This window comes from Phyllobates terribilis, unplaced genomic scaffold, assembly GCF_046119375.1.
Source record: "Phyllobates terribilis strain yellow unplaced genomic scaffold, ASM4611937v1 Scaffold_211__1_contigs__length_3443825, whole genome shotgun sequence".
NCBI classification, from domain to species: domain Eukaryota; kingdom Metazoa; phylum Chordata; class Amphibia; order Anura; family Dendrobatidae; genus Phyllobates; species Phyllobates terribilis.
In genome coordinates, this window is record NW_027362971.1 from 2865858 (window position 1) to 2878601 (window position 12744).

At 42.5% G+C, this 12744-nt stretch overlaps 1 protein-coding gene across 2 annotated transcripts in view; it reads left to right on the top strand.

Moving 5' to 3' along the window:
• Window positions 1-12744, top strand: part of PC (pyruvate carboxylase) — a 416466-nt gene that overhangs the window by 121718 nt on the left and 282004 nt on the right. For both annotated transcript variants that reach the window (XM_073665354.1, XM_073665355.1), the window contains exons 6-7: window positions 2447-2564; window positions 3794-3945. In XM_073665354.1, coding sequence (XP_073521455.1) covers window positions 2447-2564; window positions 3794-3945 — 270 coding nt within the window. The remainder of the gene's footprint in view (window positions 1-2446; window positions 2565-3793; window positions 3946-12744) is intronic.

Genomic DNA, 12744 nt, shown 5'->3' on the forward strand with positions numbered 1-12744 from the left:
TAAGCGAGAAGCTCTAGTACGACTATGTTAACATAAAAATATGGCTCTTAGAGGACGCAAAAGCACAAAAAAATGAAAAATTGCCCAATGCTCGATCTAAACCAGGATTGAGCATTGTAAATGTAAAACCAAGTTCAAACAGGAGCGGAGTGAACAGTTACTGGACAGATGTGGTTCTGCAGTAGAGAAACAGGTCTACTTTCTTGCAAAAACAGCGCCACTTGTGTCTGCTGGTCATGCCAGGTATTGCAATGTAGTGCAATTGAAACAGGTTTGAACTGCAACATGCATGGCACTGTGTTTGGAAGAAAGCAGACTAATATATATATATATATATATATATATATATATATATATATATATATATATATATATATATATATATATATATATATATATATATATATATATATATATATATATATATATATATATATATATATATATATATATATATATATAATATGTGTGTGTATATATGTATATATATTATATACACATACATGTGTATATATATATATATATATATATATATATATATATATATATATATATATATATATATATATATATATATATATATATATATATATATATATATATATATATATATATATATATATATATATATATACATACAGTGCCCACAAGTAGTATTCAACCCCCTGCAGATTTAGCTGGTTGACACATGCGGAATTAACTTGGCATTGTGACATTTGTACTGTAGATCAGCCTGGAAGTGGGAAATGCACTGCAGCAAATATATATATATATATATATTTTTTAAAAACGTTAAAAGTTAATTCAGAGTGTCATTTATTATTCAACCCCTCAAACCACAAGAATTCTGTTTGGTCCCCCTAAAGTTTTAAGAAGTAGTTCAGGCACCAAGAATAATGAGCTTCACATGTGTGGATTAAAGATCTCTTTTGCCAGCCTTTTCTGACTATTTAAGACCCTCCCCAAACTTGTGAACAGCACTCAGACATGGTCAACATGGGAAAGACAAAGGAGCATTCCAAGGCCATCAGAGACAAGATCGTGGAGGGTCACAAGGCTGGCAAGGGGTACAAAACCCTTTCCAAGGAGTTGGGCCTACCTGTCTCCACTGTTGGGAGCATCATCCGTAAGTGGAAGGCTTATGGAACTACTGTTAGCCTTCCACGGCCTGGACAGCCTTTGAAAGTGTCCTCCCGTGCCGAGGCCAGGCTTGTCCGAAGAGTTAAGGCTAACCCAAGGACAACAAGGAAGGAGCTCCGGGAAGATCTCATGGCAGTGGGGACATTGGTTTCAGTCAATAGCATAAGTAACGTACTCCACCGCAATGGTCTCCGTTCCAGACGAGCCCGTAAGGTACCTTTACTTTCATAGCGTCATGTCAAGGCTCGTCTACAGTTTGCTCATGATCACTTGGAGGACTCTGAGACAGACTGGTTCAAGGTTCTATGGTCTGATGAGACCAAGATCGAGATCTTTGGTGCCAACCACACACGTGACGTTTGGAGACTGGATGGCACTGCATACGACCCCAAGAATACCATCCCTACAGTCAAGCATGGTGGTGGCAGCATCATGCTGTGGGGCTGTTTCTCAGCCAAGGGGCCTGGCCATCTGGTCCGCATCCATGGGAAGATGGATAGCACGGCCTACCTGGAGATTTTGGCCAAGAACCTCCGCTCCTCCATCAAGGATCTTAAGATGGGTCGTAATTTCATCTTCCAACAAGACAACGACCCAAAGCACACAGCCAAGAAAACCAAGGCCTGGTTCAAGAGGGAAAAAGTCAAGGTGTTGGAGTGGCCTAGTCAGTCTCCTGACCTTAACCCAATTGAAAACTTGTGGAAGGAGCTCAAGAATAAAGTCCACATGAGACACCCAAAGAACCTAGATAACTTGGAGAAGATCTGCATGGAGGAGTGGGCCAAGATAACTCCACAGACCTGTGCCGGCCTGATCAGGTCTTCTAAAAGACGATTATTAGCTGTAATTGCAAACAAGGGTTATTCCACAAAATATTAAACATAGGGGTTGTATAATAATTGACCCACACTTTTATGTTTAAAATTTAATAAAATTCAACTGAGCAACATAACTTTTTGGTTTGTAAGATTTATGCTTCTGTTCATAAAACCTACTCTCGTTTGCAGTTTGAAGGCTCTAACTTATTTGCATCTTATCAAACCAGCTAAATCTGCAGGGGGTTGAATACTACTTGTAGGCACTGTGTATGTATATGTGTATATATATATATATATAATATATATATATATATATATATATATATATATATATTAACCCTCTACCACCCTAGCTGGTAATGTTGGTTTAGACTCTGGTTCTGCATTCAGATGTGCATTATTCTTACCGCGGCAGTAGAGTGTTGTCTCCCAAGCAGAGGTAAGTGACCGTATACAGGATGGGCGTTTAAACATGTGACTCCCCGCAGGAGCTGGAAGAAAATTACACCCGGGCATATTCGGAGGCGCTGTCCGCTTTTGGAAATGGAGCCCTGTTTGTGGAGAAGTTCATTGAAAAGCCTCGTCACATAGAGGTGCAGATACTTGGTGAGTGAACCTGTAAGGGCAGCGGAGGCCTATGGTTGCATCAGGTTGTGCCCGGCCTCATTCTTCCACGGCAGAGAATACAGATTTATATAAAGGTGTCGGTCCGGGACTCTGCCTATACACAGGACGTTTAAACCCCAATGCAGACTGTTCTGTCCTGAGGACATTGCTCGCTCCCAGTCACTTTCCTGCAGAGACGCCGAGCAGGGGAGAGAGCGGTGTGTCCTGCACGCTCTGCAGGATCAGCGTCTTACAGCTTATTTTATGCAGCTTATTTTAGGGGAAAAAAAGCTGAAAAAAAATTTGATTTCCTATGAAAAAAATGGAAGTTTTCTTAATTTTTTTTTTTTTTTTAAAGTAATTTTATGCAGAGGATTTTGGAGAAAATACGCTCTTAAACTCCTCAAAAGATTCCCTGTGTACATACCCTATCGAACTGGCTTTAGCAAACTTATGTTGTACACAATTACTTCTTCATAGAGTCCATAAAGTGAATCTTTAAAAACAGAATTCCACGTGCTCAAAAACCATGTAGTAAAAATCCCTGAGCTCCCCTGATTCTGCCGCACTTTTTCTTCTTGCGCTGCGTCACTCCATTGCAGAGATATTCACATTTGTTTCTTCTGGAACGTGTGAAATCTCCTCCTTGCAGTCCAACTGGGTGTTTCATCAGTGTGCTGGGGGCGTGTGCTTTCACTCCTCCCTCCCAAATTCTGCCAATCATATCTCAGCAGCATCTGAGACTGATATACTGCTAGGTCAGATGCCGTTCTGTGATTGGCAGAGTCTGGGAGGGAGGTGTGAAGGTGCACGCCCCCAGAGAAGACTCAGAAGAAACGCCCAGTTGCGCTACAAGCAGAGATTTCACATGCTGCGCTCCAGAAGCTACAAATGTGAATATCTCTGCACTTGAGCGACGCAGCGCAAAACGGAAAAAAGTGACATAGTCGGGAGAGCTTGGGGATTTCAACAAAGGTATTCAACGCCTTTTTATTGAGCAAGTGACAGCTTCTTCATGGATTCTCATGTTTACCACCCATACTCTCATGAATTACTGTACTAGAAAAGCACATTATTTTCCATTCATGGATTCCTATAGCGTGAAGATGAGTACTGTTGAATTCTCACCATGGCCTCTGCACTTCTGACTGTATTGTGTGGAACTTTTATAATTGAGACCCCCTGTTAATGACAAATCTCAAACCTTTTTTTTTTTTTCTTTTTATTAGGGGACAAACACGGTAACGTGATACATCTTTATGAACGTGACTGTTCCATCCAGAGACGGCACCAGAAGGTTGTGGAGATAGCACCAGCTGCTCAGCTAGACCCTCAACTCAGAGACCGACTCACCCATGATTCTGTGAAACTTGCAAAGCAGGTGAGATTGACCGGGTAGTATTCTGTGTAGTCCTACGTCCGGAATATGCAAGACGTGATGTTCGGCCATGGAGCTCCACCAGTAATGCCCAACCGGCAAGACCATGGTGCCTATTGCATGGGTGGCAAAATTATATAGTGCAACTGTCCTTTTTTTTTTTTTTTGCAGCGTGATGATCAAAAGTTTGGCTCCGTTATGGGGGCACCATTCTGACATACTGACCCGCACAGTTAGCATATGACTGCAGCTGCTTTCATTGCGAACGGCCGCACGGCAATACAGCATGATACCCCCACAGTGAATTCCTCCACAGTACCCTACACATGCACCGTATAATTACCCTAGTGCATCTCCCAGCAAAGAATAATGGGCCCCACGTGGTCCTCCATGCAGAATAATGGGCCCCACGTGGTCCTCCATGCCGAATAATGGGCCCCACGTGGTCCTCCATGCCGAATAATGGGCCCCACGTGGTCCTCCATGCCGAATAATGGGCCCCACGTGGTCCTCCATGCCGAATAATGGGCCCCGCGACGTAGTCCTCCATGCCGAATAATGGGCCCCGCGACGTAGTCCTCCATGCCGAATAATGGGCCCCGCGACGTAGTCCTCCATGCAGAATAATGGGCCCCGCGACGTAGTCCTCCATGCAGAATAATGGGCCCCGCGACGTAGTCTGAATGAATATAGTATTGCGCTGTCTGGGAATTAAAAAGAAATTGCTGAACCAGTGAGCAAAACTTTTATCCCTGGAGTCCAGGTCTTGTCTCTCATCAGGGTAACATCTCCATGGAGTTTGCTGGTTCTCCCTGTGACTTTGTTCTTGAAGAAATGTCATGGCGCTGATCGTGCAGTGGGAATTTTAATATTGTGTAAATTACTCCATGATGTCGTCGTAGATCATGTTTGAGGAGGAAAACAGAACTGCAGAATACATTGCATAAATGTATTGATCCATCACATACTAAAATATCTTGAAAAATCCTATACCGTATGATCAAAAGTATTGGAGCACAGATTCTCATCCTCTCTAAGGGGTAAAATGACCAAGTGCTTAGAAGAACGAGCAGCTTTACAATTTTCTTCTTATTAAAAAATCCTCTGTCCTCAAGAACAAAGGGATTTTTTAAATTTTATTGTTCTCAGCCAATTTGCTAGTTTACAGGCCACTGCTGCAGTCCCAGAGGTGGCTGGTTTCCTAGCAAGGAACGTTCACTTGGAAGCTGTTTGCTTTACAGCTTGTAAGAGCTTCTCTCATCATTCATTGCCGCTGCACCCCTACCATGCAGCAAAAGCAAAACTGCATCGGAGAACTCATAGTTCGTGTTAACAGTGCAACCATGCCGCGGGTCTGAGCTGTCAATCATCAGGAGCACTCCGCCCCCTTACCAGGAATCCAAGAAGCAGAAGAGCAGTGGGCTCATGTTTCCTTCCATCCCAGTGTCCCCGTGTATATCACCTGGCTCTATTGCCCCGATGTAGAATACCGGCTCCTTCCCCTCCCCCCCCGCCATGCCGTCTGCCTTTACTCACATATGACAGAACGGTCGGTGGTGCAGAGCTCACTGATTCCAACGCGGTCCTGTAATAGGAGCCACCGGAGTAACTGGTCCGTTCATGACATTTCTTCCTCCTAATCTTCCCCCATCACCTGTGAGTGATATTATTGAAAAGTGGAAGGAACCGCAGCAACTCGGACTCGAGGTGGAGACCCGTTAACATTACATAGCGGGGGGCCGAGTGCTGAGGAGCAGAGGGCAGAAAAGTCACCACCACTCTGCCGACCCCATAACTGCAAAGTCCAGACCTCCTCTGGTATAACATCAGCACGAACACAACTCCCCCCACCAGGAGCTGCATGCAGCCGTACATCACCAAGCACAATGCCGAGAGTCGGATAGAGGGGTGTAAAGCCGTCACCACTGGACTCTGGAGGAGACGTGTTCTGTGCAGTGACGGATCACACTTCTGTAGATTCTGTCTGGGTTTGGTGAATGACAGGAGAATTTTACCCCCTGACTGCACTGTGCCCGCTGTACAGTTTGGTGGAGGAGGATAATATGATGGTCTGTTATCGGGGGATGGGGGGTGGGGGGAGTCTCAGCCTTTTACTTCCAGTGAAGAGAAATTTTAATACTTCAGCACATGACATTGTGAACAATTGTAGCTTCTATATTTGTGGGAACAGTTTGGAGAAGACCCTTTTCTGTTCTCTAGGACTGTGCCCAGTTCACAAGGTCCATGAAGACATGGGGGGGGGGGGTGTGGAGTTTAATGGTAGAACATGCCCGGACCCCAACCCCATCCAATTCCTTTGGGATGAACTAGACCGGAGATTGTCATCCAGACCTCTCCCCAACATCCGGGTTTGACCTCACAAATGCTCTTCTGAATGATGGGGCACAAATTCCCAAAAACTTGTAGAAAAGTTTTCCAGGGGAGTGGAGGCTGTTTGTATTAAACTTTATGGATGTAGAATGGGGGGTTGAAAAAGTTGCTGTAGGAGGAATGCGGAGGGGGCACATTTTATTTTTCCGTATGTTTATCATGGGGAAAAAAAAAATATATAAATTAAAATAAAAAAAAATATCATATATATATATATATATATATATATATATATATATCAGTTATATGAAAAAGTTTGGGCACCCCTATTAATCTTAAGCTTAATGTTTTAGAAAAATTGGTCTTTTTGCAACAGCTATTTCAGTTTGATATATGTAATAACTGTTGGACACAGTAATGTTTCTGCCTTGAAATGAGGTTTATTGTACTAACAGAAAATGTGCAATCTGCATTCAAACAAAATTTGACAGGTGCATAAGTATGGGCACCCTTATCATTTTCTTGTTTTAAATACTCCTACCTACTTTTTACTGACGTACTAAAGCACTTTTTTTGGTTTTGTAACCTCATTGAGCTTTGAACTTCATAGCCAGGTGTATGCAATCATGAGAAAAGCTACTTAAAGTGGCCACTTGCAAGTTGTTCTCCTGTTTGAATCTCCTCTGAAGAGTGGCATCATAGGCTCCTCAAAATAACTGTCAAATGATCTGAAAACAAAGATTATTCAACATAGTTGTTCAGGGGAAGGATACAAAAAGCTATCTCAGAGAGTTAACCTCTCAGTTTCCACTGTGAGGAACATAGTAAGGAAATGGAAGAACACAGGGACAGTTCTTGTTAAGGCCAGAAGTGGCAGGCCAAGAAAAACATCAGAAAGGCAGAGAAGAAGAATGGTGAGATCAGTCAAGGACAATCCTCAGACCACCTCCAGGGAGCTGCAGCATCAACTTGCTGCAGATGGTGTCACTGTGCATCGGTCAACTATACAACGCACTTTGCACAAGGAGAAGCTGTATGGGAGAGTGATGCGAAAGAAGCCGTTTCTGCAAGCACGCCACAAACAGTCGGCTGAGGTATGCAAAAGCACATTTGGAGAGGCAAATTTCTTTTTGGAAGAAGGTCCTGTGGACTGATGAAACCAAGATTGAGTTGTTTGGTCATACAAAAAGGCATTATGCATGGCGGCAAAAAAACACAGCATTCCAAGAAAAACACTTGCTACCCACAGTAAAATTTGGTGGAGGTTCCGTCATGCTTTGGGGCTGTGTGGCCAATGCCAGCATCGGGAATCTTGGTGAAGTTGAGGGACGCATGGATTCCACTCAGCATCAGCAGATTCTTGACAATAATGTTCAAGAATCAGTGATAAAGTTGAAGTTACGCAGGGGATGGATCTTTCAGCAAGACAATGATCCAAAACACCGCTCCAAATCTACTCAGGCATTCATGCAGAGGAACAATTACAATGTTCTGGAATGGCCATCCCAGTCCCCAGACCTGAATATCATTGTGAACATCTGTGGGATCATTTGAAGAGGGCTGTCCATGCTCGGCGACAATCAAACTTTACTGAACTGGAATTGTTTTGTAAAGAGGAATGGTCAAAAATACCTTCATCCAGGATCCAGGAACTCATAAAAAACTACAGGAAGCGACTAGAGGCTGTTATTTTTGCAAAAGGAGGATCTACTAAATATTAATGTCACTTTTCTGGTGAGGTGCCCATACTTATGCACCTGTCAAATTTTGTTTGAATGCAGATTGCACATTTTCTGTTAGTACAATAAACCTCATTTCAAGGCAGAAACATTACTGTGTCCAACAGTTATTACATATATCAAACTGAAATAGCTGTTGCAAAAACACCAATTTTTATTTTATTTTATTTATATATATATATATATATATATATATATATATATATATATATATATATATATATATATATATATATATATATATATATATATATATATATATATAGCTTTTGTTACTGATTTTCAAAATATGAAAATATGCCATTATTTTTTTGATTTTTTACTGCTTTTGTTGTGATCTCTGGTTTATGCAGACATCTGCCGTTATTTCTAGGTTCCAGTAGGGGGCAGCAGAGACACTGGATGTAGAGAGACTCTTCCTTGCTGTTATATCACGGTGTATGGGGAGACTTTTATATTGCGCTTGTTCTTTCATTCCAGGCTATTTAAAGCTGCTGTGATGTAACGAGTCCTGCTTCCGGGTCCTTGTATTGGAAAGTAATGAGAGCATCACATATAAGAATGACCTTGCTGTTGGTCGTGGTCTGTGCAGTCAATTTTCCATGCAGATTAGTGGAACGTCGTCATTTACTCTCTTCTGCAATGAAACCTCGCAGGGTCTATATCCGAGAGATTGTATCCCAAGCTTCTTGCAACGTGCAGGGTACGGTTCCTTTGTCTGTAGCTTTCCTCTTGAAGGTACAGCACTGTGTAAAGGTTTTAGGCAGGCGTGGAAAAAATGCTGCACAGTAAGAATGATTTTACTAATAAAAAATGTTAAATTTTTCTCAGTTAACAAAATGCAAAAAGAAATCTAATTCATCAATATTTGGTGGCTGCCCTTTGCCTTCATCACTTCTTCTGGGTACTTGTCACTTGCTCACAGTTGGAACACAGAAGGAACTCAGCAGGAGGTTGTTCCAAACATCTTGGAGAACCAACCACAGATCTTCTGTGTACGAGCTTTGTACAAATTCTTCTGTATCTTCATGTGATCCCAGACAGACTGGATGATGTGAGATCAGGGGTCTGTGGGGACTCCTCGCTCTTAATGACATTGGCTGGATATTTGTGGTCATTGTTCGGCTGCAGAACAAATTTGGAGCCAATCAGACACTTCCCTGATGGTATCACATGGATAAGCATCTGCCTGCATTTCTCAGCATTCAGGACACCATTAACCCTGACCAAATCCCCATCTCAGTTTGCAGAAATATATCTTCAAACTTTCAGGACCCTCCAACGCGCTTCACTGCTGCCTCATTGTGCCGCTCTCCAGCTTTTTGGGAACAAGCTTCCTTGTGTTAAAGCCAAAGATTTCACATTGTGACTTTTTCAGTCCGGAGCACCTGCTGCCATTTTCTACCCACAGTTTCTATGTTTTCCTGCATAGTTGATTTTCTTGGCCTTATTACCATGTAGAAGGTTTGGGTTTCTAGCTGCCATTCTTCCATGAAGACCACATCTGCTGGACTTCTTTGACCATTAGATGTGTGTAGCTGGGTCCCACTGTGTGTTGCTGCCAGTTCTGCGCTGTTGGCACTGCTGGACATCTCATTTTGAAGGGAAGTAAACATGAAGCATCTTTCATCTCCTTCACTAAGTTACTTTACCGACGATCCTCAATGTTGCCCATTTCTCGCTGAGAAATACAGATACTTATCCATCATGTAATATCATCAGAGAGGGGTCCAGTTGGCTACAAATTTATTCTTCAGCCGGACAACAACTCTAAACAGCCAGCCGATGTCATTAAGAATTATCTTCAGCGTAAACAACAAATAGTCCTGGAAGTGATGATCTGGCCCCAACAGAGTCCTGATCTCACATCATCCGTTTGTCTGGGATCACATGGAGAGATAAGAGTTTGCACAATAGACATCAACAGAAGATCTGTGGTTGTTCCAAACATCTTGGAGAACTAATCTCCTGCTGAGATCCTTCAAAACTGTGTGCAAGTACCTAGAGGAATTGATGCTGTTTTAGAAGGCAAGAGATTTTTCATTTTGTTTTATCAATTAACAAAATAAAAAAATTATAACTTCTATTTTTATTGCATTTTTACTTTTGCAGCATTTTTGCCCACCCACCTAAAAAAAATGTTTTTACAGAACTATGCAGAATCTTAAACTGGATCCTTAATGTAAATTTCGCAGGGAATATTTTATTCTGGACTTTATTGCTGGCAATGTTGTGCCGCCTTCAGGCAGACTGGCCTACTGCCGCAGCGATCGTAGCGCTCGCTCTCGTATATACTTTGTTAAGCACTTTTCATGTGCTGCCTTCCGAATCGATGAATGACCTTGACGTGACGCGTTTCCCGCTCTCGGATTTACATTCAGTGCGTTCCTGTCTTTTCCTCCTCGTAAAATCCGGATACACGGTGAATTTAGATACTCGTACAACTCCCTTTTTTCTTTTTTTATTAGAGCAATTTGTAAACACTGTTAAAAGAAATTGGCTTGGAGTCCCAGCTGCCCTCATGATGTCTTGTGGGTTTTGGAGGTAATCCAGATTGCTGAAGGTTCGGAGCCTTTTTTGCCGGCTGAGAGGAGACGTCATGGGGTTGTTGCAAATATTAGAGCATATCTTGCTGCCTGCTGCGGATTGCAATGTGCTTATCTTTTACATGGTTATCTGGCTTTACTATACGGAGAGATACTTGAGAATTTAATGTGCTTGTGACTCTGCTTGTATTGCAAATGACTTCTCTTGCGGAACGGAAGAAAATACCTGGCAACTAACACCTAGGAGAGGCGGCCACCCTGTAAAGTCATTGTCTGAGCCTTTAACGAGCCTTGTATGTAGAGTTGAGCAAAAATTGTCGCTGTACCTCGGTCTGGCGTCCAGTCTGGTTCTCTGCGACAGCTGGACTAAGACCGCCTTCACTTTTGCGCCAGTATCCTGCATGTTTGTTGTGCTTACTGTGCCCCATAACATCACAGGGCATATTAAAGTCAATCGGTCATTAAGATCAAGCCACCCACAAACCACATATATGCACATGCTGGTCTTTGAAATGTAAATACATCGACCCCTTTATATATTTTATGTTGCTGCATTCATAAGAAATGTGCATATAAATTAAAATGCTAAATGCTTTGGGCATGACTGAGCACTCCCAGAGTGTCTGGCTCCTGAGGCTGTTTCCCTGCCCAGTATCAGCTTCTTTAGCTCTTTAAGTGCTGTGTCCCACCCAGAGCATTAAATGCCTCATTTGCTTATGATTTTAAAAGTCTAATAGTTACGCGTCTGCGTTTGAACCCTTGAGCCTGTGCTTTGTGGTCGGCTTCTCTGTCCACCGAGCCACAGCAGATACACCTTTTCTCCGGATGTTTAGTTTGTTATCCTTCAGTATTTTTAGGGTAACAGGTGTTTTTAATTTGTCTGCCCGATCACCTTTTTGGGTGCGGCTTTATATACTTTCCCCCTGCTGGTATTTCCTACTGGTGATGGTCTAATTTGGATGTCCAGCCATACTGATGTAGTTTAAGCCAGTCAGTGAAAGACCAGCTAGGGTTTATCTCTCTGCTGTTTATGTTCTTTACCCTGCACCTATCTTCTGTTTCTTTTTAGGAAGCAGACGGCATATTCTCTAACAGTACATACTGAATCCTTTATTTTGTGGTTTATTTTGCTCACTCTGGGATCTTTCTATTTCAGCACACTTTCCCTTCTGTAGGTAATTTGCACTCTGCTCTGCCTTCTGGTTCTTTAGGAGGAACATGAAGCTCTTGACGGCCTTTCATGCAGTATGGTCCAAGTTGTCATTGCCTAGTCTGTGATTTAGGGTTCTCGGCTTACGCAGGAACCACTAGGGACTGCAGGGTACAGAAACCCGGCAGGGTCAGTTGCAGTTTTTAGTGTGTTACCTATTTTCCCGAGTGAGTTGCTGCACTATCATAACACTAATGCAGCAAAAGATTGATATGAAAATCCTTCAAGACCTGCTTGCTTATATTTATGGGTTTAGGGGAATTTATAATAAAGACAGATTCCTTTTTAAAGGTAAGAGCATGCAAGGTGAAGAATTGAAATCTGCGCTGGTCTGGCTACTACGGAGGACAGGACTGGATGCCGGACTAGAGCTGCACAAATCTTTTTCCTCAACTGTTTGGCTTGGTAGTTATCCCTGGTCATTTTGCAGAGACTCATCTACAGGCAGCTGTTTCATCAGACTCTGTTCAACACTGATGAGGAGCAAACACCATGAAACAGCAGTCTGTGGATGGGTTTCTGGCTTGGCATTTATCCCTGGTCATGTTGCAAGGCTCATTAAAAGGTTGGACATTGACCTATAGATTCGCTATGTCTCCTAGGTGGTATTTGTGAAAGTTTCTTTTACCAGAGAACTAATTTTCATACTTTTTTTTTTCCCTATGGTGCATTGCCTGTAAGACTTACCCGGCTGCCCTCTTTAAGGAGAACCAGTACTGCCCAACGTTGACTTACAATCTTCTACACTTTTTTGTGTACTTCTGTTCTTTTTCTCTTAATTCCTTCTGTTTTATGGATGCTATTGGCTGTCGTTGAAACCGAATGTCTCCTTTACTCATGTGCCCTCTGAACGTGGATAAACTTTAGCACTTGATCTCTCGGGTAGTGCCGGTGAGGTTGTGTTCAGTAGATTACAGTCTCTAGTTGGAAAGTTTCGCTGGAGTGGCAAAGTAGCCTAGAAATGGTGTATGTTTCG